Source organism: Heliconius melpomene, chromosome 16 (assembly GCF_056956725.1).
Source record: "Heliconius melpomene rosina isolate 202511_hmr_F chromosome 16, ASM5695672v1, whole genome shotgun sequence".
Classification (NCBI taxonomy): Eukaryota; Metazoa; Arthropoda; class Insecta; order Lepidoptera; family Nymphalidae; genus Heliconius; species Heliconius melpomene.
This window is the reverse complement of record NC_140404.1, coordinates 703767-728306: the sequence shown is the minus strand read 5'-3', so window position 1 is coordinate 728306 and position 24540 is coordinate 703767. Positions and strand designations below refer to the sequence as shown.

The following is a 24540-nucleotide window of genomic DNA, read 5'->3' as shown; positions in this document are numbered from 1 at the left end:
TATATAATAGTTGTAATATACGCTTATTGTATAATACTTGTAGTTGTATAGAAGTATTCGTTTTCTTTTAGTCTACCCTGCTATATGCGGGATACAGCATGACGCAACGACTTACCCTGTATTTTGAGGGTACTAAGTTAGACAGAGGAAACCTGGTTAGGAATGTCATCTAATGTTCCTTAGTACTTATATAGTCTGTACCTCATTATACATCCATTTACAAAACATTCCATGTCCATTGTCCAGAAGTGAAACTGGCTTAGCCTACCTCAGCAGGGAAATGAAAAAATACATGTAATAATACCTAATACAAATAAACGGGAATATCATAAAATAAAAGACCAGTCGTGGCGTCGTAGGGGCACAAGCGAGTGACTGTAATATTTTCATTTCATTTTTACTCCCTCTGCCTACTCTGCTATATGCGGGATACAGCGTGAAGCTGAAAAACAAATTATAGAGAAATCTTAATATAATAATGATTGAAAGGATAAAGGATAGATAGGTTAGTTTATCTGCAAAACGTCTGTGACCTCCCAAACCGGTGTAGCGAGTTCTTATCCACAGGTCAACTGTACGGTAAGGGCGTACCTTGACCTTAAATGCCTTTAAGGGCTTGGAATATTTAAATTAATATTTGATTTTATTATGAAAACGCCTTAACTTAATTAAGGCTTAATTTAAGAGCGATAACTGTTATTTTTTTTACACATAAAAGTACTTTACTTTTGACCAGGAAGGTAAAAAGAGTACAACGATAGTTTTTTTTAATAGATATTTAACATTACTTGAAATATATTGCACAAAAAATATATGCGGAATATTTAATAATTAGATCACAAAATAATTTTTATGCAATATTTTCAGAATATTCAGAAATTCATCTTCAGAAAACGAAAACCTTTTGTTTAGCTTTACGCTGTATCGTGCAGGCGAGCGAGAAAATAAAAATAAGAAAAATTTCATTCAACCGAGTGTGAATCTAGATCTAGATCTAGAAGATATTTATAGTCTGACATACTAAACGAATTTAGTAATAAATTATGCAACAAATACGTCAATTTCAATTAGCGTAATACTCATAACGATAATTTAATTACCTCGCATAATGAGCCGTACTAATATTACTAAGATTACGACATTAATTATATACAAATATAAAACTGGTATCTATGTATATTAAACTGGTAGAGGCTGAAGCGCAATTAGGACATGTTTTACTTTAAATGGTGGTTGTGGGGTCGAATTTGGCCTTAGAAGAATTATTTCACAGCCTCTAAATATCTATAGCGAAAATAGATAAAAGAATGATCTTTTATTACGTTTTCTCTGTTAATTGTAATATAATTTGATATACAATTTTTCCATGCAATTGTAACATTTATTTTAATTTAAAATCTTTTGAAGCAGTTTCAATATTTAATAGAAACATCAAAATTAACGAAACAACCAACTTTTTTCTCTCATTTGATTTTATGTCGGGTAGCAGAGTAGGTAAAAAAATGGTAGTGTAAACGTGTCGGAAAAACCGAGTGCGTTCTTCGCTTTTCATCCTCATTCCAGACATTGACTTTTGAGCGGCGGAACTTAACGCCGCTTTTTGGCACCAAGGGATTCAATATAACCAATCTATGTTAATCTTACATTGCAGTTCACAATAAGACATGATTTCTGATTCTCTTTTCTAAGTTAATAGCAAAGGCAACATCGCTGACCTCCCTAACTAGAATTGCCAGTTACGAGTATATAGTGTATGTATGTTTGTACACTACACCTTTAGTAGGTAACAAGGCCCGCGCCCGCACCTTGGCCTGACATTGGAGACGATCGATAAGGAATTGACTTTGATCAATCTACAACTGATTATACTTATCTTACAAATGGATTGTGGTTATATTATTGAATTAATTAATTATTACTTCATATATTGGAGGTATGATTAGTCCAGAATTCGGCAGAAAGTGGGGAACGGAGTGTCTTAACACTAGGTTCCCTCTGCCTACCATGCTGTGTGCGGGATACAGGGTGAAGCTGATAATGATAAGTCAAATATCCTACATAGGTACTCGTATATTCGGAATTTCGGACTTACGAAGTTATGATAGATGTACTTTAGAGGCCTCCCTGACGTAGTCGCAGACGCATGGACTATTACTCCAATTGCTGTCGCGATGATTGTGGGTTCGATACTCATTCGGGAGGAATTAAATATTATTATTTTGTTGTTCTGATGGTGTTCTATGATACAGTGATAAAATGCGGAGATAAGTTCAATCTTTAACACACAGTATATCTTGGTGTCTAAATTATTTACATCTTGTTTCATTAATTACTTGCAAATATCTCTCGTCATGTCAGGGGAATAAGTAGGTCCGTCTAGCATTCGGGCGGTGTATGAAAAACGGAGTGTCTTCTCACTAAGTTCACTATGCCTGCTACATATTGGCGGAATAAACCGTAAAGCAAATCACCTCACTTTCCGCCGAATTCTGGAAACATTGAATTCAATACCGCGCTTTGCCTGTACTAGAACGAGGAAATGAAAATATTGATAATTTCTCTCCCCCGAATCGAACCAAAGATAATAATTGATAAATGATTCAATAAGAAAGGAATATAATTGAAAGGTGAAGTGACATTTGATATTTTTCAATACTTACTATACAGACCCATCCATTTGCCGACCTTGATCGATGTTGCTTAACCATCAAAAATTACCTTTCATATACAAAACTAGGTCGAATTAACTATGAAATATGTAAACAATATCAAAATATATTATTACACTGTTGCGAAATTATCCAATTGCTTTATTTTTTATATTTTGCTTCTCGAACACATCGGTCTTCTTATATATATATTTAATCTTTTTAGTTATTTTTTAAAGCAATACCATAATGAATTCAAAATCTTTGGTTCTTCTTTGCTTCTCTCTCCTCTCCTCCTCCTCCTACTCCTTTACATAATAACCCCAAGACCAATCTTCGACATGGACATTATCAAAATGAAAGATAAAATGAAAAAAATATATATTTAGGACAGTCTATTTTATCATTTTGTCAGTCAGTATTAAATATATTAGGTGTGTTTCAGTATCTCTACAGAATATGGTGTAGATCTAAAGATTGCGATATGCTGTTAGTTCTCACGATCTTCACGCAACTTGTGAACAAGGCTGACACTAAGTCTAGTGAAAGTATGGTTTTTTGGTAGTGTTTGTTAACACTTGTTTTTGTAAGTGAATGAATATTATATTAAAATTTTAATAAATTGATAATTATAGGAATTTCTTCTCGATGAAGAAGAATCTCTAAAATATATATTTTTAAATTATTATCGTTTTTAATATTGTTTAGAACACGTACCTACTCTACTTTCCGGCAAATTCGAGGGTTAAGTGGCAGAAAGAACCAAACGATTCGCTTTATTTTAGCGCAGCGTGAAGGAGAGTTTCAGATTCAAAGTAACTGTGTTTTTTAAAGTATATATAGTTATTTTCACGATTGTGAAACACAGTCGATTTTTTGTCTGTCTGTTTTTTGTTTAGGCCGGCCGGGCTAGCTGAATCGAATTTGATGAAACTCTTAAGGAAGATACAGAAGGTTATAGAGCAATTATATTGTTCCAGTTATTTTTATCTCGAAATGCCCACGGGATCGGGATTTACGAGGAAAAATCACGAACAAAATCTACATTTTCTATTGACCTCTGACATTTAAATAAAAATGAATATACACTCTTAAAGCTACCACAAAGCTATAGATATTATAAAAACAAAATAAAAATTAACAATTAACAAAAGCTTGTTTCGACAAAAAACAGTTAAATATCGTGGTTTATAGTTACAATTTAACATTACAATACAATACTATAGAGACTGTAGATTTGTAACATAGCGGTGCTCTCACGGTCTGATCGCCACAGCACCTCTCGACGAGTATGTGTGAACCAGGTGCCTGACCGCGAGAGGTCAGTCCAGTGAAAGTTCAATTTATATCACCTACTTTATTTATTTATCAGTACTGTCAGTTTTGTCAGTCATCGTCTGTACTTATTATTATTTAAACGTATGGCTGTAACTAACTATAGACACCATACTATAGACCAGACCAGGAAACAACAGTAGTTCACATATTGGATTGATTTTTGGTTGGATTGTGGATAAATGAAAAGCAGCGTTGGGTTACGTCTCTCACCAAGCAATATGTCTAAATACACGCTAAAATAAAATGTCAAAATAGTTATGTAAATCACTTTAGGCAATATTTGAACAAAACTAAAAATCTTACATTTTTTATTCTATGATTCATACAAACAAATAATGAAGAAATTTCATAGATTTTCAATAAACACTCACAAAAACACCAGCTATTAATAAATAATTTAATAATAGGGAAGTGACGTAAATACGATAAAACACTATATTATAAATGTGAATTGGAGCTTATCTCGAGATAAGAAAGTTATATCTAATCGTGTTATTTCATATAGAAAACATTGATTCTAACCAAACTGTCTACATATTATATATGAGTATACCTGTATCTATGTTTTCAACAGGCTTTTATTAGATCGACTTGTAGCTATGTAATCCTATATCTTATAAAACAAAGTCGCTTTTCGTGTCTGTCTGTTGTTTCTAACTCTTCTTCTTCTAAACCACACAACGGATTTAAATGCAGTTTTCACCATTAGGTCGAGTATTTTCCGTAGAAGGTTTATATATAGTTTATTATTTGTACATTCTTATGTAAATTAACATAAATACGATAAATGTGTATAAAGTCCTACCCGTTGAGATACTTTCGCGCATGCGCTGCTTTAATGGTAAGTACTACATGAAAAAAATGTACTGGAGTATTGTTCCTCTTAATAAGATCTACAAAAAAGTCCACGAGAGCATATTCGTATCTTTTAATAATAACGTGTAGTGATCATATTTCTGTATAAAAATTGTAATTTCAATATATTTTTTATTGTGAGGGATATTTTTTCATAATGGTATTAATCCTTATCCTTTAAAATACTTTATTAATTTTCTACGTTAAACGAAGATAAAACTTGCTTTTTACAATATTTCGAAATTGCGAATAGTTTTACAGAAAAACGCATTTAATTGTTGACACATCCCGCCGCTGACACATCAGCTGTATGTTACTCAAGTTTCACTTATCCCTTACTCTCAGCATATAAATAAGTTCATTAGTTACGTTGGCCATTTAATGTAGACCAAAGCTGTCTTTTACTGTTTTTCATTTTAATAAGTACTTTAGAAGTTGTTACAATATCAAAAAATCCTTGCTGCGAAACGGCTCGCCACTCGCCATGCGTCCGCCGCGCCCGCCTGCCTTACACGCATCGGTGGTTCAGTGGTAGAATGCTCGCCTGCCATGCGGGCGGCCCGGGTTCGATTCCCGGCCGATGCATTCTATTTAATTTTCCTCACAGGCAGCCACGTCGTGCTTGCTTTTCATCAGGGACAGAATACCCCCTTCAGCATTAACCACAAACTCGAAAAAAAAAACCCGCTGCCTCTATAGCAACGAAGATTTAGTTAGATGCGTTTGCACGTATTGGATAATTGGAGTTGAATGTATTATTTAAGCGCGATATATTTGGTTTCACATTTTTTGTAGTAGTTATTAGTAGGTAGGTTTTTGTTTATAATTTCTTCCGTTTAAAAATAGTCATATATATTTTAATAAGTACTTGAAAAGATTAGTAGCACAGATTTAAAATTACGGTACCTACTAAAAAATCCTTGCTGTGTAAAACAATTGGAAAATCCTTATTGAAACTACAAAAATGCGGGTTGCATTAGGGTTAAATTATTTTTCACATTATCTTAAGTGCTTTGCAAACATACATTACATAAATAATACAGTAGTTAAAGCGGGCGAAGCCGCAAGAGGGTCGCTAGTTACATAATAAAATGTAAGACTGACTGAACTGAATTTGGCCTGTCGTGGCCCAGGGGACGAGCGTGCGGCTCTAAATGCAACAGGTTTTAGATTCCTACAAGGGCTGAGATCTGAACTAGAGGTAGATTAGTAAGTGATTTTACAAAACAAGTAAACAATGGGTGTACAAATATTTAATACTAAACGGTTGCGTCACGCGTCAGCGAGCACGGGCGTGCGCTTATGGTGCTCCTAGGGCTGTTAGTGTTATATTTTTGATTATTTAAGACAAATGCGACGGTTGATAAATTCCCAATTGGGGAGATTAAAATTTTTGAGATAGAGAGCGGCGTTGAGTGTCGCCACTCAATACGCAATGTCTCGAAAACTGAGCAATAATATAAAATTTCTACCTCTACCTTCATATATATATATCTTGTATGCAGCAAGGAAAGCAGACATTACGTATTCTGTGGCGGAACTCAACGCCGCGCTTTGTCTGCAAGAGCGTGGAAATAAAAATAAAATAAAAAAAAATAATTAAAATGTCATCGTTACCCTAGTAGGGATTCAACACTAAATTCTCCCTATTATATAAGCGATGAGAGAAGATAAATAAAATATTCTTATCATAACCCTAATCTAGGATGATGTAGGCTTGCGGAGGCGCAGTTCATTGAGATGGTAGGAATTTATAAAAAAAACATGGCGCCAGCTTTTTACACAATATCCTTATAAAAACATTAAAACCGGGCAAGTGCAAGTCGGCCTCGCCTATCAAGGGTCCCGTACTAATTTAGTATTTGATAGTACAGGAGTACCCTATACATTTTCATTATGCGGAAAATGCCATACAAATTTAAGTAATAACGAAGCATAAACTTTCTTATCTTTTTTATTATTGTGTTAACCCAACTAAGTATTTTTCTGCTGCTCCTTGGTGTTTTTACTTTTTGCTTTGGGTCTACACTCAGGTCTGTCTTCGTTGTCCATCTGTCTTTCTATCCGTCTGTCACATCATGCACATCATCCAGATGTTTCATAATAATTTCAGCTTGAAGTGGAGGTTTCACCTGAGGTTAAATATCATGACTTAGTCTGTCAAGTCGGACAAGTTGATCCTAGGATTCCGGATTTTTCTGTTACTTTACGAAACCCTAACAATGCTGCCTCATACTTTGATAAACGAAATTTGTAACTCTTAATATTCTTAAAATAGAGTTCTTTTTGATATAACTATAAAAGAAATAATCATAGAATAAATAGATTACATCATAAAGCCGGTAATGGGTTACTGTACCTGTACTGTAAGATAACGTATGAGATCTACATTTAGTAACATATGTTTATAAATATAAAAGTCTTCCGTTATTGAGTGAGTGACAGACAACGCACAGACTAAACTACTGGACCTAGAAAGTTAAATTTGACTTGTAGAGAAGATAGGGAGTATAGAGGAGCACTATTAGAAGATTACTCGAGATTCATTCGGAAACGGGGAAAACGAGATTTTAAGTTAAATAAGTTAAAATAAAAATTCTTGTTATTCAAGCCAATCTGAGATCTGGTAGTGGTACTAAAATATCTTTAAATAAGTTTTTTTTTTCTAATAAATAAATAAAAAGCTATACAATTTTTCTGATATTTTATATCGATGACAAAAAGATCGACAAAGTATCCGTACCTAAATCTACCGAATCTATACGAAAGAAATATTTCATTTGCGACAGAAACCAGGGCACACGGCTAGTTATACTTGAAACATAAATAAGAAACAATCGTATTTCAATCTCCCATCATAAAGCAATCTTCCCTTTCTCAGATCAAAACATCAAATTAATCTCGTTCCAAGGCAGAGGCACCATTGTATGCAGATTTAATGGCGAAAGTTGATCCGCCGGGGATTTGAACTGGCGTCCTAACTATACGTTCACCTATAGACTCGAGTAAAAGTTAGTTTTATTATAGTACAAGAGGTCAAGTGGGCAGTTGGCTTCCTTAGAGCTTTGGTTTTGCGTTTACTTCAGGAGCATTACATTTAGTAAAGTTAAAATATTAAATGTTAACCAAATAAATATATTTTTTTAGAAAAAATCGTAGTTGATCGTCAAGAATTGGGCGGAAAGTGGGAACGGAGTGTCTTAACGCCTTCCCTTTGCCTACCCTACTGTATGTGGGTATTCCTTAACAAACTATAGCACGACCTAACATATCATATCGCCTCCTAGTTACGGTTCGTGTACTGATTATTTACTGTTTTTAGTTTATATTTCATTTTGAATTTGAACCTGTAATCATTGTGTTCAAATTTACATCTTCTAGAATTGTAAGTTATATGATATATTGTAGCATATTATCTAATACATAATACATAACTTATGTAACATATTATAGCAATAGAATGCGGTGTACGAGTATTGCCTCATAAATATTCCAGTGAGAATGTCAAGAGTTGGTCTTTGGAAAGAGTGATTGAGTTGACTTTTTATTGTGAGATAGGCAAATTACCTTTTTTTTTATAGACATATATACTAATTGTAGACCCGAATTTAATTTTTTAAACTACAAAACGTAATACCCCGTGATATTTTGTTGTAGAACTTTCGTAGAAATTCTAACGTAACGGTTTTCTCGAAAAATGAACTATCCAACTCAACATTTTTTAGATTTCAACCAGACAAGATTGAGGCCAGTCGGTGGTCGGTGTGACTATGAATGTGAACGCGACAGGTTGTGGGTTCCATTCCCACTCGAGGAACTGGCTGAGTTAATACTAGGTTTCCTCTACCTACCGTGCTACATACGAGTTCTAGCGTGCAGTTGAAGAAAAAATGTTCTAAAACAACATTCACTTGTTATATCCGGGAAACGCAGTTACTTAACTACGATAATTCCCTAAATGATTCACCTTTATACATATTTTTATAAATTAGTTATTCTGAGAAAAGTGTGCCTCATTGGTTTCAAAACCGTTCTGCTTAAACCGTCGTAGTGCAGCGGCACAGATGCTGACTGTAAATACGACGGTTCTGGGTTCAATTCCGACTTATGAATGATTCCTTTCCTTTTATATATTATATATATGTATCTAAGCATCAATTTTTTTTGCAATGGACGAAATATTTTAATTTACACAAAATTTTACTGCATTTTCATCTTTATAAATTCTCCCACTATTTACCAAGCTACGATAAAATTCTAATAATAAAATGTAAATATAAAGAAAATTTAATCTATATACCAAAAAAATATATAATGTAAATATTTACTTTTTAAATTCTTTTCCAGTTTTAGTAGCTTACTGATTTGAATTTACAAAGACAATTCGGTCATTCACCTCCCGTACGTAGCAGCACAAAATTTTGTAACTATATCACATTTATATGATTGAAGTTCGTTATGGCGCAGCGGACATTGGACTACTGTGGGGTACATTCCCACTCGGGGGAGTTATTTTTATTTCGACGATCTGATAACAAGTCAAAGTTCGGTGCTGAGGTCATCCACTTAACATAGTGTCTTGAAAATTATGGAAGGTGGGCAACGGAGTTCCTTAAGACTACGTTTCCTAGTCCTACGGTATAGAGATATCCGACAACTATATCTCTAGAGCTATAAAAATTGGTTCAACTGTTCTGGAGATTAGCCCGGACAAACAGACAGATAAAAATTTTGAAATTGTGTTTTTGTTATTTTGAAATCGCAAACAGACTTCAACTTTATTCCTATGTATAGATAACAAATACTAACGCATATTTTCGACATTCCACTGTCGAATAAACTAGATAATGGTTATATTTATAATTATTGTATTAAATTAAGCATATTATATGTTATATTTAATATATTTCATAATAACTTTTATCAATCTTATCATATACATATACAGTGTGATAAAATATGACCTTCATTTTATTTTGCATTTTGCTATCAACACCAGTGATAAGTAAATATATATTAATTGTGATATATATGTATATACGAATACACAAACTACAAAGTATTTAAGATCGTTTTCTCTCCCTGCTTTAACTATCAGTAATCTTTTCGGTCAGTTACTAACTCGGTAACGATGAAGTAGGGTAATTACATACGAATTTTAGAATAATGTAATCTTTTTGATACATATTTGGTATAGATATTAATATTAGATATTTTACTTTGAAATGATTCACTTTTTAAAGTTTTTAACAATAGAGTGTTTTAAAAAGTATTTTATTTTATTTCTATTTGTAGAGAGTCAATGATGGGTGGTGGGAATCTAATAAAAGAATTTACGTAGTTGAACTCACAGTGCGCCTCTTGATCGCTGCGCTGTGACCCCTATGCCACACGTTCTTCTAAATAAACTTAAATAAATACGTTTTGTAATAATATTCATTTCCTAAAGTTATTAAAAAAACGTTTCTTAAAGTGGAATAAGAATTTTAAAATGTTAATAAAATACCGAATGGACTTGTAACCTACAACCATCGCATTTGCAGTCTAAAGCTGACCCTCTATACATTCTATACACTAGTGTGGTGTCTAAATAAAAATAAATAGCTTTCTAAATCGAAAAGCATTCCTTATAAAAGGGCTTAAATATTCTATTTGCCCAAAGGCACACTTATCAATTCAAACTGGAAGACCTTTTAATTTTATCATGAGTCAACCCTTTTAAGGATGCACTGCCCGAACGAGGAACGACTCGCATACAGGCACACTTAAGCCGGCAACATGGGCGTAAGATGAGATGGTCCGTGCCCACCGTAGAATTATCTTGGGCACACAAATTTTACTAACAACAAGTTTGCTCAGAAAAATAAAAAAAAAACCTTTACACGATACCTGTTCATAGCTCAAGTCAAGTCACCTCCCAGAAAATATCTCTATGTATGCCCAAAGCCGGCCGATCCAAATCCTGTTACTCAGTATCCTTCAGTTCTCCGACCGCCTCTTTTCCCCCAAAACTTGCGGGTGCCAAAGGATTCCTCTGAGAACTCTGGTAGAAGTTCCTCCTTAATTAACCCAACTAGTCTCATAATTTTAATATCTCCAAACAGTTGAGTTGTCTATTGAAATCGAACTTAGCTTAAACATAATAAAAATTAGAACTTTGAACATAATAAAAATTAGTAACACTTCAATTAAAATATCTAACGAACCGTCTTGTCTTCTAACTATTAAATTTGTGAATACAAAATCGTTAAACGGAATTAAGTTCTTAGCTTAATTGAAATAGAATTAAAAATACTTTGCAATATTTTGATTTAAATACGTATTTAGTTCACAGAAAACATGAATATTTGAGATTTACAGTTTTTTTACGCTTATTATTTTACCGGTAACTTTTATGTGTAGAAATGTATATCTAAAATATACTAAAACTCTATACTTTTTTTATTTTAGCTTCACACAGTATCCCACTCATAGTAGGGCAAGCAGAGGGAATCTAGTGTTAAGACACTCCGAGATTGCGTGTTGAGTGACAAAACTCAATGCTTTGTTTGTCTTCTTACCAGAATGAGGAAATGAAAATACATTTTTCCTACAAGTGAAAATCGAACCCGCAACGACGGTTGCATTTAATATTAAACTAATGTTATATTTAGATTTTGTGAAGGTGCGTTTGTCCCTAGCTTGTTTATTTATACGTATTTCCATATTTGTGACAGATTGCGATGCAGTTCTGACACGGCGTGATGATGAGGCTCGAGGCGTCCGAGAAACAACACCGCTACCACAACCTGCTCGACGACGACCATGCCAGTGAGTATATTAGCATAAGATTATATCTCTCCGTTCTCCTAAAATAAGTATTGTTAAGAGCTGGTTCAACATCCGCTTCCAAATATGAAATGTCAAGAGTTTCTCGAACTATATTTCGATTTCATTGACAATTTTTTTTTATATATATATTTGATCAAGAAACTTCGTTTTATACATTTTGTTTGCACATTTGCTTGACTTTATTAAAACTTACAATCCTATTTTTAGAAAAGTCCAATATTTGTCAGGACCTTCTTTTTCTCATGAACCTATTTAATTTATGCCTTTGACACTACTCTCTAATTTCTTTAAAAATAAAAATAATAAATAAAATTTACTTATATATGTATGTTAGTAAGAGAAAGACTTGTATTAGGTATACATAACATAATCTCAGCATGACATATGCCCTTAGAATTCAATGAACGTAACGGAATACCGAAGTGTTCACTCCAACCGTGACCAAAATATTTTTGTATACATTTTACCATTAATTATAAGCATTTCTTCGTCTCTTTGTAACAGAGAAAAACATGTTTAGTGTAGGTACTATCTAATATATTATTTCAATTCCAACCAGTAAGTAGTTCCTGAGATTAGTGCGTTCAATTAAACGAACACCAGCTTTGTAATATTAGTAGAGATATATCTATATATATATATCTATATGTATAAATATATATATATATCTATATGTATAAATATATATATATATCACGTATGCATATCGTAACGAATAGCAATTGCAGTTGAAGTAGAATCTTTTAATATTACTGTCTATTTATACATTTTTTTAATATAAAGCAACTAAATTACATAATAAATACGTAACAGAAAATTTTCATAACTTGACCATAAAATTATTATATTTTTACCTTTTACTATCAAAATGTTAATGTAAATCCTGAAGAATGTATAGAATGTTGAAATTTGACATGAACGTAGATTAGGGAGTGTAGGGGAAGTACGAGACTAAGAAAGAATTTCTCAAAATTCTTACGATAACTTTGCTCATTCTTAAGCTCGGCTTAAGCGGACCCATTAAGGACTATTTTGTACTTGCAAGAGAAAACTGCAGAAAGCGGAGTGAAGTTGATGGAAATGTAAACGTATTTTATTTAAAAGTTAAAAGTTCCGTTCCGCCGAAATATTATCTTTAAATTCCTCGTTTTACATGTAAAGCGCATTACAACCTTATTCAAAGTTGGTTCGAGTAAAAGTCCTATTCGAATTCAATGCAGTTCCGTCCTACATACCTCATCGGATTGCGGAACATTTCGCAACTCATCGAAATTTGGCTCTGCAGCGTGTTCTGGTTTTTTATATTGCTTACTTTATACCTTAATTTACGTAAACAGTATTGTATTAAATAATACAAGTACCTACTAGTTTAACGACTTTATTTTAATGTAAATTGTTTTCCCATTTCCTTGAATTTAAGTAAACAAATTTGAGGCCATGGCGCAGTGGAACAGGTTCTTACGGGTTATATTATCTGGAAAATTCTGTCCCTCACTTCTCTGAGAATCGAACTCACTTAAATAACGTAATCCTGCTGGTCTACTAAGCCTTCAAAAATAATATTTATACTAATAACACAGAGTGTTTTAATTTCCTTTTACTAACCTCTATCTATCCTTTAGTGGAAAAGTGTGAAACTATAAAAACAACTCTAATATAGCAAAATATGTCTCCAGAATTCAACGGAAAATGGGGAACGGAGTGTTTTAACATTAGGATCCCTCTGCCTACGCTGCTGTGCGCGGGATACAGTGTGAAATTTATTCCGATTTTATAGCAAAAAATGCATTCAGCCTACAGACAATACAGAAAAATAACTATACCTAATAAGAATATTCTAAGGTTCTAAACAGAATAAACAATTAACATTAATTGTAATTAGTCCCCGAACACCGGAAGAAATCAGTAGAAAACAGTCCCGTGGGACATGACTCGGATTTCTATTTTGTTGTGACATGCATTATAATACAATACTACCTATATTATACCCATAGCTTATAGCATAAATACTTTACTCTGAGAAACCAGCGTGTTACACGTGGGAATTTGCATCATACCTACATATATGAAATTGTTAGCTATTTTTCGATATACACTAAGTGTTGAGGCCAGTGGTGGCGCAGGGACACAAGCTTGTGGCTGTAAACGCGACAGGTGCTGGGTTCGATTCCCACTCGAGCAAATGAAGTATTTAATTCAAATTCAAAATATTCTTTATTCAAATAGGCAATTATAAGCACTTTTGAATCGTCGAATGAACATATGAACAAAAAGATACCACTAGTTCGGAAGGCAGGTTGCTGAGAAGAGCCGGCAAAAAACTCAACAGTTGATCTTTTAATATTTGCATTTTCTCGCTTGGTAAAGGAGAGAAAGCTACTCTACGCACAAAGGCGACGACTTAAAGCAAAATTGCGCGGAAAGTGGGAAACGCAAGTGTCGTAATGGGAACGGAGTGTTTTAACACTATATTCTCACCAGGTTCCTACTACTATAACAAGGAAATGAAAATATTAAATATATCATTCCTCGAGTGGGAATCGAATCCAGTCTCACGCTGGTGCCCTTGCCGCATGACCGGCCTCTTCACTGATTGTTATTATTATTATTTTATTTTTTGCTACGTATTAATATAATAATTGTAAATTAAATCGATGGAGTTGCGCAACGCTAGCCGCTACTATGTACCTATGAAGTCATCATTTTAATGTATGATGTATGAGATGCATTTTAATGATTAATTTATTTTCAATAATATCATGGATCTTACGAGAACTTTTTGCTCACAAGTTTTATAAGAGTTGCATTTTTTGTTATGGAATATGAAAATAGTAGTTTTTTCGAGTGGGGGATGAATTCGCAACCATCGGTTTTCAGATAGACCCAGTAACACTAAAACAGGATGGCGATAAAAAAGGATTTAATTATAAATCAAACCAGCTTCACGGTGTATCCCTCACACAGCAGGGTAGTCAAAGGGGACCTAGTGTTAAGACACTCCCTCCCCCACTATGTGTGGAGTTCTGGAGGCATTGCGTGCTGAGTGGCAGAACTTACATACCAGGTGCCTCACCAGGATCACTCTGCCTACCCTGCTGTGTCCGGGATACAGCTTGAAGCTAATTTATTTTAATTTTTATATCACTTTTTATAACCCCACAAAACTAAATAGGAAGCAGTAGCAGATGGCAGTGTTGCGTGACGGTGTCACAAAGCACCGGACAACCAACCGGATGGCAGGTGCGGTCACTGTATACAATTGATATAGATAGGAATTTTATAATTATATGTACCCACAAAGTCTAAAATATATATCTAAAATAAAGAAAAAAATGAGAACGCAATGTCTTCATTTTTTTTCATTATTTACAATAATGAAGTAATTTTTTTTAGTAAACGAATTAAATTTTAAAGTGGCGGTATTCGAACCCGCATCGCTATAATAAACAATAAACAGTTTTGTAGTTTTTTAATTAGCTCACAAGAGTGAACTGAGTAGGTATTTTCACCAATAATTCGGGTGGAAAGGCCTGAGCGAGCAGAAAGAGTTCTAGGGAGCGGAGCTAAGTAATTACTTTAGGGCTTTAGAGTTCGTTACTGCAGTGGCTTGTGGGTGGACGTAAGTACATATGTATGTATGTCTATTACACCTACATATATTGAAATTATGTTTCAGTTACTTTTGTTTTTATTTACAAAATGTTGCAGTTGCAGTTTTAGATAGAGACGTTTGATTGAAAGCGCTATATTTCAAGTTTCAACACTAGATAGACAAAACCTCTGCCTACACTGCTGCACTGGAAAACCGTGAAATACCTTGTTATGCAGGAAAATGCGTGAAGTATTGTGCTATGCGAGAAAAGCCGTGAATCAATAAATTAAAAATACTGACTACAGTCTGTGCTTTAACTTTTCTTACTAGCTGGATTAGATAATAATTATATGGGTTGATAACCCTGCGTGTAACACGCATTATTAAAATGCATAACATAAAAATAATATAATCGCAGACAAACATTTTTATTTCCATTTTTTATTTTATATTTATGTAGATATTTTGTTATTGCATGATAATCGAATAAAAATATACGTAATATATACTTTCTAACATATAACATATATATTACGGTATATTTAACCTAAAAAACCGACTATGTATATGACTATTAGCTATAGTTCTTAAGAAAATTGCTTAAAAAATAAATCAACACAAGTAACAATCACAGTAAGTACCTTCGACGAGTCGTAGCTGCCCTGAAGTTAGCTGTAGGTAGATGGTTTCGCAACATTTATTTTAATAATTATCTTACTTTTGATTATTTTCTTCCTATATGGACAATGCACGAAAATTCTAAAAGCCCAAGGTTGGCCACGAGAGTGAATCTACTATAAGGACACTGTTCCACTCACCGTCCAATTTTTGAAACACTGTGTGTTAACTGGCGAAACTTAACGCCGCGTTATCTTGGTTAATGTAAAAAGTAAAATAAAAAGATTTTTTATACAAAGAGTAAATAAGAAAGAAGGAAGGAAAGTAAGAAAACCTGTATAGATATAACTTTTTTAGTAGGCTAGAGACAGAGCACCTATTAATAGTTTTAAGATACTCGTACAGTGCATAACCTGCATGGTGAAATCCAACAAACTTTGACTACCAGATCGGGAAGGTAAATATAATTAACTTCTGCAAATCGAACCCACAACCGTCGTAGAATCACACACATCCTGTGCCACGACTGTGCCAAGAGATCTCTTACGTGAAATACATCTGTTATTATAATTTATGATGTCAATGCATTGTCATTGTCATATTACTTAATGAACTAGTTTCTCTGCCCACGCCATCTATATTTTATTAATACTCTCTCACGACAGCTGTATAATAAAAGCATTATTTTTCATTCCTTATTACTTATCTCCGCGCGGCTAGACAGAGATGGAATGGCGAAATTTAACGCCGCGCTTGGCCATTCCCATTCGAAGAAATATTTTGTTGAATTCCGCCACTAAACACATAATGCTTTCAGAATTCGGCAAAAAATGGAGACCGGAGTGTCTTAACACTAGGCTCACTTTGCCTACCTTGCTACATGCGGAAAACTGCGTGAATTTGAATATGAAAAAAATAACGTTTTGTGTGACTAATAATAGTGTAAATCAAAGAACTACTATACGTAGGTAATATATTAATAAATATTTAGTAAGAATTTATATACATATAAGAATGTATAGCACAAGTCAATTTGTATTCAACTCTGACTCGTGTTACTATTAGTTGATGATGACTGTATGTCTGTTTATCAGAATTCATTCAAATTCATTAGAGGTCAGAATTAAATACTTCTTTTATTTAATGAATATTTAGATATATTTTTTTATTTATTTTGTAATCAGCGTTGATTACTTAAAATTATAAATGGAATAAACAAAGAAAGAAGATTGCACTTAATCTATAAAAAAATGTCTTCTGATAGAAGTAACACTGAAATCCACAACTAAAACAGTTCCATGCGATACAAGTGACAATTACTATCTATACTCGTATAGGCTTGCAAGGTTGTAAGTGAGCCTACATTCTACACTCAGCTACACCTCGAGACATAAATTACCTCCTATTGAGGACATATATTTATTCACATTTTACGTTAATTAATTACTAATTGAGACCGTCGTGACGCACCAGACTAGTGTGAGATGCTTTGGTATGACAGAACGTGGCATGTCTTGAAAACTCGGCAAAAAGTAGGGAACGTGGTGTCTAAACAGTAGGTTCCCTCTGCCTACCCTGCTATATGTGGAATACTTACAGTGGAAGCTAAAAGCACTAATTGACATCTCCAAGTGCAGCTATCTATTTTATTTCGTCATCAGCGCAACGAGCACTAATGATTTGCTAACCGGTACTGTGTAGGTAACCACAGGTTAGGTAACACATCTAGGCTAATTGTGGATTATGAGACTCTTTTCTTGCTTTCAGACCATTCTTGAGTGATGGTGATAGGAGTGTAAACATGATGATTGTGGGTTTGATCCCCACTCGGGGGAAAAATTACATGTAAATTATGTGCATTTCCGCGCCATGAGACATGTAGACAATGCGCTGCGTTGAGTTCTGCTACGCAATGCCATCAGAATTTAGCGTAGAGAGCGAAAGTGAGATAATAGGAAAAGAAATAATTCCTCAAAATGAGAATCGAATCTACAATCGTCGCGCTTATAGTCGGTCACTGATTGCCGCTACGCCACGACGTCTTTATCAGTTCTATCATTCTAATCACGCGGAAAAAATTAAATATTCCTAAGTAATTTTTCTTGTTCGTATCTAATATCTAAATAAATATAAAATTAGACGCAAATGCCTCAAGATGGCAATACAAATATTATCATTGCAAATCTCCACCACCAACCTACTGTCCTAGAGAGATAAGGATTCATTAATCACCTTGTTTGAAATGGTCGCATTAAACTTAATTAGCTGTACGTGTCGAGTTGAGTTTACTGATAGACTTTATAAGATAGTATAGCTGCGTTCTTTTTATACTGTTCTTTGTTTATTAACTTAACTTCACGCTTTATCCCTCTTCGCCTCGTCCATTGTCTTCAACCTCTTCATACATGCCCTCCGGAGGGTCCTTATGCTTTTCAAGTGACCTTCCTCCAGTATCTTTGATACTGTATTTTCGAAGGTCAAATGAGGTCTTCCCCTTCCACTCTTACCATTCAATTTTCCATCATAAATCTTTTTTGCCATTTGTTCATCACTCATTCGTTCGACGTGCGGAAACCAGCTGAGCACGTTCTTCTTCATTCTCAGTTTCTTAGAAGTTATTATCTATATATATAAAAGGACTTGTCCTCACTGACTGAGGTAAGACGCGCGCACAGCCGTAACCGCTGTGCGTAGAAATGTGAAATTTGGACAGATGTTTACTTTCGTAATCTGGACATCCACTAAGAAGGAATTTTGAAAAATTTTAACCCTAAAGGGGTGAAATAGGGGTTCAAAGTTAGTATGGAAAAAAAATTAAATCGGTACCGATTTTTATAAAATTTGAAATTTACATTTTTAAAAGTATTTAATTGAACACGTGTTTCATCGTTTTCTAGAAATCTGCCCCTAAGGGTGCAAATAAGGGGTTGAAAGTTTGTATCGAAAAATTTTTAAATCGCCACCGATTTTTATAAATAATTTTTATAAATATTTAGACTCTTAAAAATATTTCATTGAACACATGTTTCATGGGATATTAGAATTCCCCCTAAATACGCAAGCGAAGCTGCGCGCGTCCGCTAGTATAGTTATAAATTACAATTCGATTTAATAAAAAAGGAAAACGCAAAAAAATATTTATCACAGATAAATGATATCACAAGGATGACCGAAGGTCACACAAATGATGTTAGATGTCAAACGTCAGTATCGTCAGTATTACATCATCGGCCTTGTTCAGTGCTCGCGACTATTGGCTATTGTCCATACGCGATTGAATTTTAGAAGGTCCTTTGGAATTTATGTCACTTTTGATTATCTTCTTCTTATGGGAGTTTTTGCTAGTTTTTCCGAACATGGAAATACTAAAGCACTGCGTTGTGTTCCGCCACTCAACACCAACATTACTTCCAGAATTCGGTGGAAAGTTGGGAACGGAGTGTCTTAACACTACATTCCCTCTGTCCACCCTGCTGTGTGCCGGATTTATTTATTTTTAAAATTAAATCAACTTCACGCTGATCTGAAAATCATAGACATTTTTAATCATATTATCAAAACTGGGTCAACATAGTAAGTTTATCCTTTAAAAACCTTGCGTTCTCGTTTCAATCGTTTAGGAATGGAATATAAAAAAATTACCTTAGTCTATCTACCTTGATAAAAGTTAAAATGTAGGTAATGAATATTTATATGCATTTATAATTCAGTTATTTTTCTAAAGGACGCTGTGGCAACGGCAACGGCACAGCGTCTAACTGTAGCGTTTTGTTTTGTGAATGCGATTTCCAAACGAAGAAATTAATTATTTTGATTTCCATCTGTCAACACGAGAGTTGTATCTCGAGAATTTGACGGAGACTGAGAAACGTGTCCTAATCTCTTAACAATAACAGAGTAAAGCTATTTTTTATTTCACAACTTTTACTTCATGAAGAAACTAGTGTCACGTCACTGTGATCTCCATTTTGCCTAAACACAATAAACTAATTAGGAATAATGGAAACTGACTAAAAAAGTATTCCCACGATTGGAATTCACTGCAATCGCTAGTATTTGTACGTCACACCCTTCCTTAAATATTGTATTTGCCAATATTTCCTGTTACCCAATATTTAAGAATTTTGAATTCTCAATACAAATGAACACGGCATTGATTCTCATAATGTCTAAGGAGAAACGGAGTGTCTTAACACTAAGTTTTCCTTTCCTACTCTTCTGCAGGCAGGTTGCAGGTTGCAGGTTAAGAAGCTGTTTAGTATTATAAAAAAACATGCAACTCCTTTTTTGTTGATTTATAGTAACTACTAATGCTACGAACAAAGGCCTATTAATTTTATACGTGTCTTTGTTGTCTTAAATACTTAATATGTATTTTTATCTAATAATTTATCACCTGTCTCTTACCGCTATGGACATATTTTAACTTCTATGTTAGTAATAAATGTGGATACGCAGGAGGGCACAGTAAAAAAGAAAAACTATAATATTCTTTTATTTGTTGACTGTACAAAATTTGAAATTAAATTTGGAAAATGCATCAAATATTGAAATTACAAATTGAATGATACTGTGAATTTCACACCATAACTTTCTTTTATTATCATCTTCACGCATCACTGCAATGATATTGCGTCTTGGGTGGCGGAATCCAACTCAGCTTATAAGTTCGTATAAACAAACAGAAAAAAATATTTTTTAAACATAAGCATTCTTTTAATAAGTACATTTTCTAATATTAATCTTTACTTTTATAGTTATAAAATTGAAGCTATGTTATTCAAGCGCTTACCGAAGTCTGCATTAACATTTTTAAGAAATACAAACTCACCTAACAAGTTTACCAAACATAATTCAAAGGTTTATGCTTCAAAATCAAGTTTTGAAGCATTTGGGTGAACGAAAAATGTCAAATATTTGTCCAGAGCACACTACGCAAGCGCTGTACACCAATAATCTATTTTGGCCACAATTTGGCCAGAATAAAGTCGAAATTCGCTCAGCATTCGACCAAAGACAGTGAATTTTCTAGTGCATCCACGCATGCGTTTTACCCCCTCCCCTGTGTATGTACACTATAAAGATTTTCTTCCCTTAAATTTTTACTTTCGGCATCAGTCCATAAGGTTCTTTCGACAGTTGCCAAGTTTTCCGAATGGGATCGTGTCATTACAATATTTAATCAGCTGTACAGTCTCAATAGATAATTCAGTCAGTGATGGTACGCCTGTCGGTCTGTGTTCGTTTCCCCTCTTTTCTTGTACAAAAAGTGAAGTGTTTACATTGTTTTTGTGATTGTCATCGGTGTGTTTTGAGGTTATGTCATTCGTTGTCAGGGCAACTGATATCTAGCTAAATATTATGATACCTTAGCAACTTGAATATTAATTAAGCTAAAGTAAACATGTTTTTTATCTCGTATCGTTAGTTACCAATCGGATCGATAGTGGTAATGTAATTAAAAGTTCTCCCTCGACGTATCTAGGTGAGGGTTTTCAATGTATCAGTATTATTGAATGTGGAAAAATATTGTTGTGCTGAACTTAGTTTGAAGTCTCATCCTGGCGCGACGCCAGCGTGTGTTGAGGTAAACAACCTCTTCAACTTGTAATAATCTGCAGTACGCTTTGATATTTCATGTTTTTCATAGTTCACGTCAGCAAAATTTCTTCTGTAGCGGTTCCTATGAAATATTGCCAAGTAATTTTTTGTTGTGTAATAATTACTATTTGTATTTGAGGATAAAAAAAATCTTTTCCTTTACCCGTTACTATGTATTATAAGGCATAACGTTATTCATTATCTGAAATGCAACCATCGTCGGATTAGGTTAATAAGACAAAATTTGGCAGAGCATTGGTTTCCACTACAAAATAAACCGCGTATGATTGACCTGGAATCGAATCCTTCTGTGGGATGCTTATATATCAGTTATTATTAAATTTATTTTGAATATGCTTTAAAATAAAGATATTCAAAGCTAAATATAAAGAAGCTAAATGGATTCCTTATAAAATATACACATCTATATATCTATTATACTTATATACATTTAAGCAAGTACATACGGACATTTATACCTAGTATTGAAACTAAGGGTGCGCTAACTTGTCTCAACAGCCGATTAGTTCCCCTTCACCGTAAATACTCACCCTGTAATAGTTGCACAGCCACAGGAGTTGTTGGGTAATCCCTATCATTACTCATCATGTTCATATATCTATACAGGTATACATGAAATATTGGTTTACGTTTTTTTATCAGTTTCACGCGTTTGTCCGCATAACCGGGTAGATAATGGGAATCTAGGGAGGAAGCCACTGGCCCATTTTCCACTAATTAACGAGATAATGCGTGTTAAATGGCGGAACTCAACAGTGAACTTTATCTACCAGAACGGTAAAATGAAAATAATTCACTCTTGAATAGAACAGATAATAATAAGGCAATACCCCAATATTAGCAATCTCTGGTAGCAAGAAAAAGCTCGAAATCCTTAAGAAATCTACGCAAATAAGTTTACAATTTATATTTCAATATGAAAACATTGTCATATCTATGCGTCCATCATACATTCCGCTGTCCAAATCTGACACACCCAGTAGACTAAGCGTGACCTCCCTGACGTAATGTAATGTACCAAATTCGATTATTTGCTACAGTCGGATATGAGTCACTCAAGAGTTGTTTTTGTGCTTTATTTCTTGGATTCTTGGATATTGGAAAATGGGGAACGCAAGTGTGAAGTTACGAAAAACTTAAATGTCTTAATGTGAACGGTCTTAAGATGTAAAATTAGAAAAAAAACTAAACTTATTCCGACTTCCGAATTTTCCGACTGGAAATCAAACACACGACCCACGACCTAATACAATCCTAGGTACATGTTCTACCCAAATCCAAGACAAGTTTTACAAAAGTAATTTATTAGATTGTGGTCTTTAGTGTGAATTTGTTAACAAATCCACTGAAGGCTACTTAAAAAATACTATTAACGTCGTTTATTTACTTTATTTCATACAAAAACTTTAAACACTAAGCATTGTTGAAATAAACACTCAGGTTTTGTTCTTTTGATTATTATTTAAATTACTAACAATTCATGTTTTAATATTTTCAATTAGAATATTTCGCCACTATTTGCTAAGTATTTGTCAACTAAATAAGTTTTTCTTATCTCTTGTTCTATATATAGCAGAGTAGGCAGAGGGAACCTGGGAACCTACCGTTAAGACGCTCAGTTTATCTTTTCTTTACGCCTTATTCCTGGCGATGGAACGAATGCAAAACGCGATGGCTTTATATGGGGTAGGTATAAATATTTTAGAAAATGTTTTTTTTATTATTGAGATGTGGATCTTAACGCCGCGCATTTACTCGTTACCAGAGCGAGGAAATAAATAATAATACATCTTACTAGAGTGATATATAATTTGTTTAATTCTATACATTCAGAGGAAAACTATAAATTATATCTAAATTCAAAAACTAATTGTAATACATGTTTGTTTTTTTTAATACTTCCAACCTCTTTTTATGAGGTAACGACTCCATTTAAAAAGAATAACGGAAAAAACCGCATTGCTAAGATTTTCACATTAAAATTTTCTTTATTGTCCACAATATCTAGGAAAATGTCACCTATTCATGAAACCTATTCAAGCACTGGACTGTTTTACTGAATTTAAATGAAAAATTATGAATAAAAATCTTGATAGTATTAAATAACTAAAATGAAATGTGTCAATTAAACACAAACAAAAAACAAATACATTTTAATTAGTGTCCAAAGTCTAAGGTTCAAAGTCCCGAATTTATTTTTATTTGGTACATATTTTTTATGATAGAAAATCTTATTTAATATAGGCATAGGCGTTATGTACAAGATCCATCTAGCACAATAATTGCGTGACGAATCAAAATGACTTACTGAGAAATGCCAGTTCGATTTAGTGCAATCTTGCTGTAAAGACAATTGGCACAATCACGACATTAAATTATTAGTTGTTATATTCATAAAGTAGGACAAAGTAAATAAGCGTTAATGAATCCCACTTTTGCCGTTCTGGTGGCTAAAACGCGGCGTTGAGTTCCACTACCCACCATGCAATATCCCGATAATTGGACTGAAAGTGGGAAACGCAGTGTCCTTATACTATGTTACCTTTGCCACCCTTGTGGGCACATTTTAGTCCAATCTATACCTTAATCATGGGCTATGGGTAAAAGTCCCCATGACCGTGACCGTTGGCGGACGTGACATCATTCATTTCAATTTCTAATGTCATCGACGTCAAAGAACGCATAAAAATTCTGCGCGTGCGCACTCAGCCGACATCACCTGCATGTACAAAGCGTCTCACCCGAAATTGGCAAGTTGAAATTCGACAGGTTGTATAATTGAAGTTTTATGTTGTTATTTTGTATGGAGAATGCCTTTTATATATAATAGAATAGAATAGTAACGACATGTAACGAAATTCTACATGTCGTTACTATATAGTGATTTAATGGCGTGAATAATGTTATTCAAATTGATCACATAAATATAAATGAGATTTTCATTGAATTTCAAATTCTTCTAGTAGAAGTAATAGTATCAAGGAAAACAAATACCTACTCCTAATATATATATATTTTTAAAGTCGATTAATAATA

The 24540-nt window shown here is 33.8% G+C and overlaps 1 protein-coding gene across 1 annotated transcript in view; it reads left to right on the top strand.

The window, feature by feature from the left end:
* Positions 1–24540, top strand: part of LOC146530632 (echinoderm microtubule-associated protein-like 2) — a 63164-nt gene that overhangs the window by 1845 nt on the left and 36779 nt on the right. Inside the window, exon 2 of the mRNA XM_085199613.1 lies at positions 11558–11651. Within this exon, the coding sequence (XP_085055739.1) occupies positions 11585–11651 (67 nt within the window). The 5' untranslated portion in view covers positions 11558–11584. The remainder of the gene's footprint in view (positions 1–11557; positions 11652–24540) is intronic.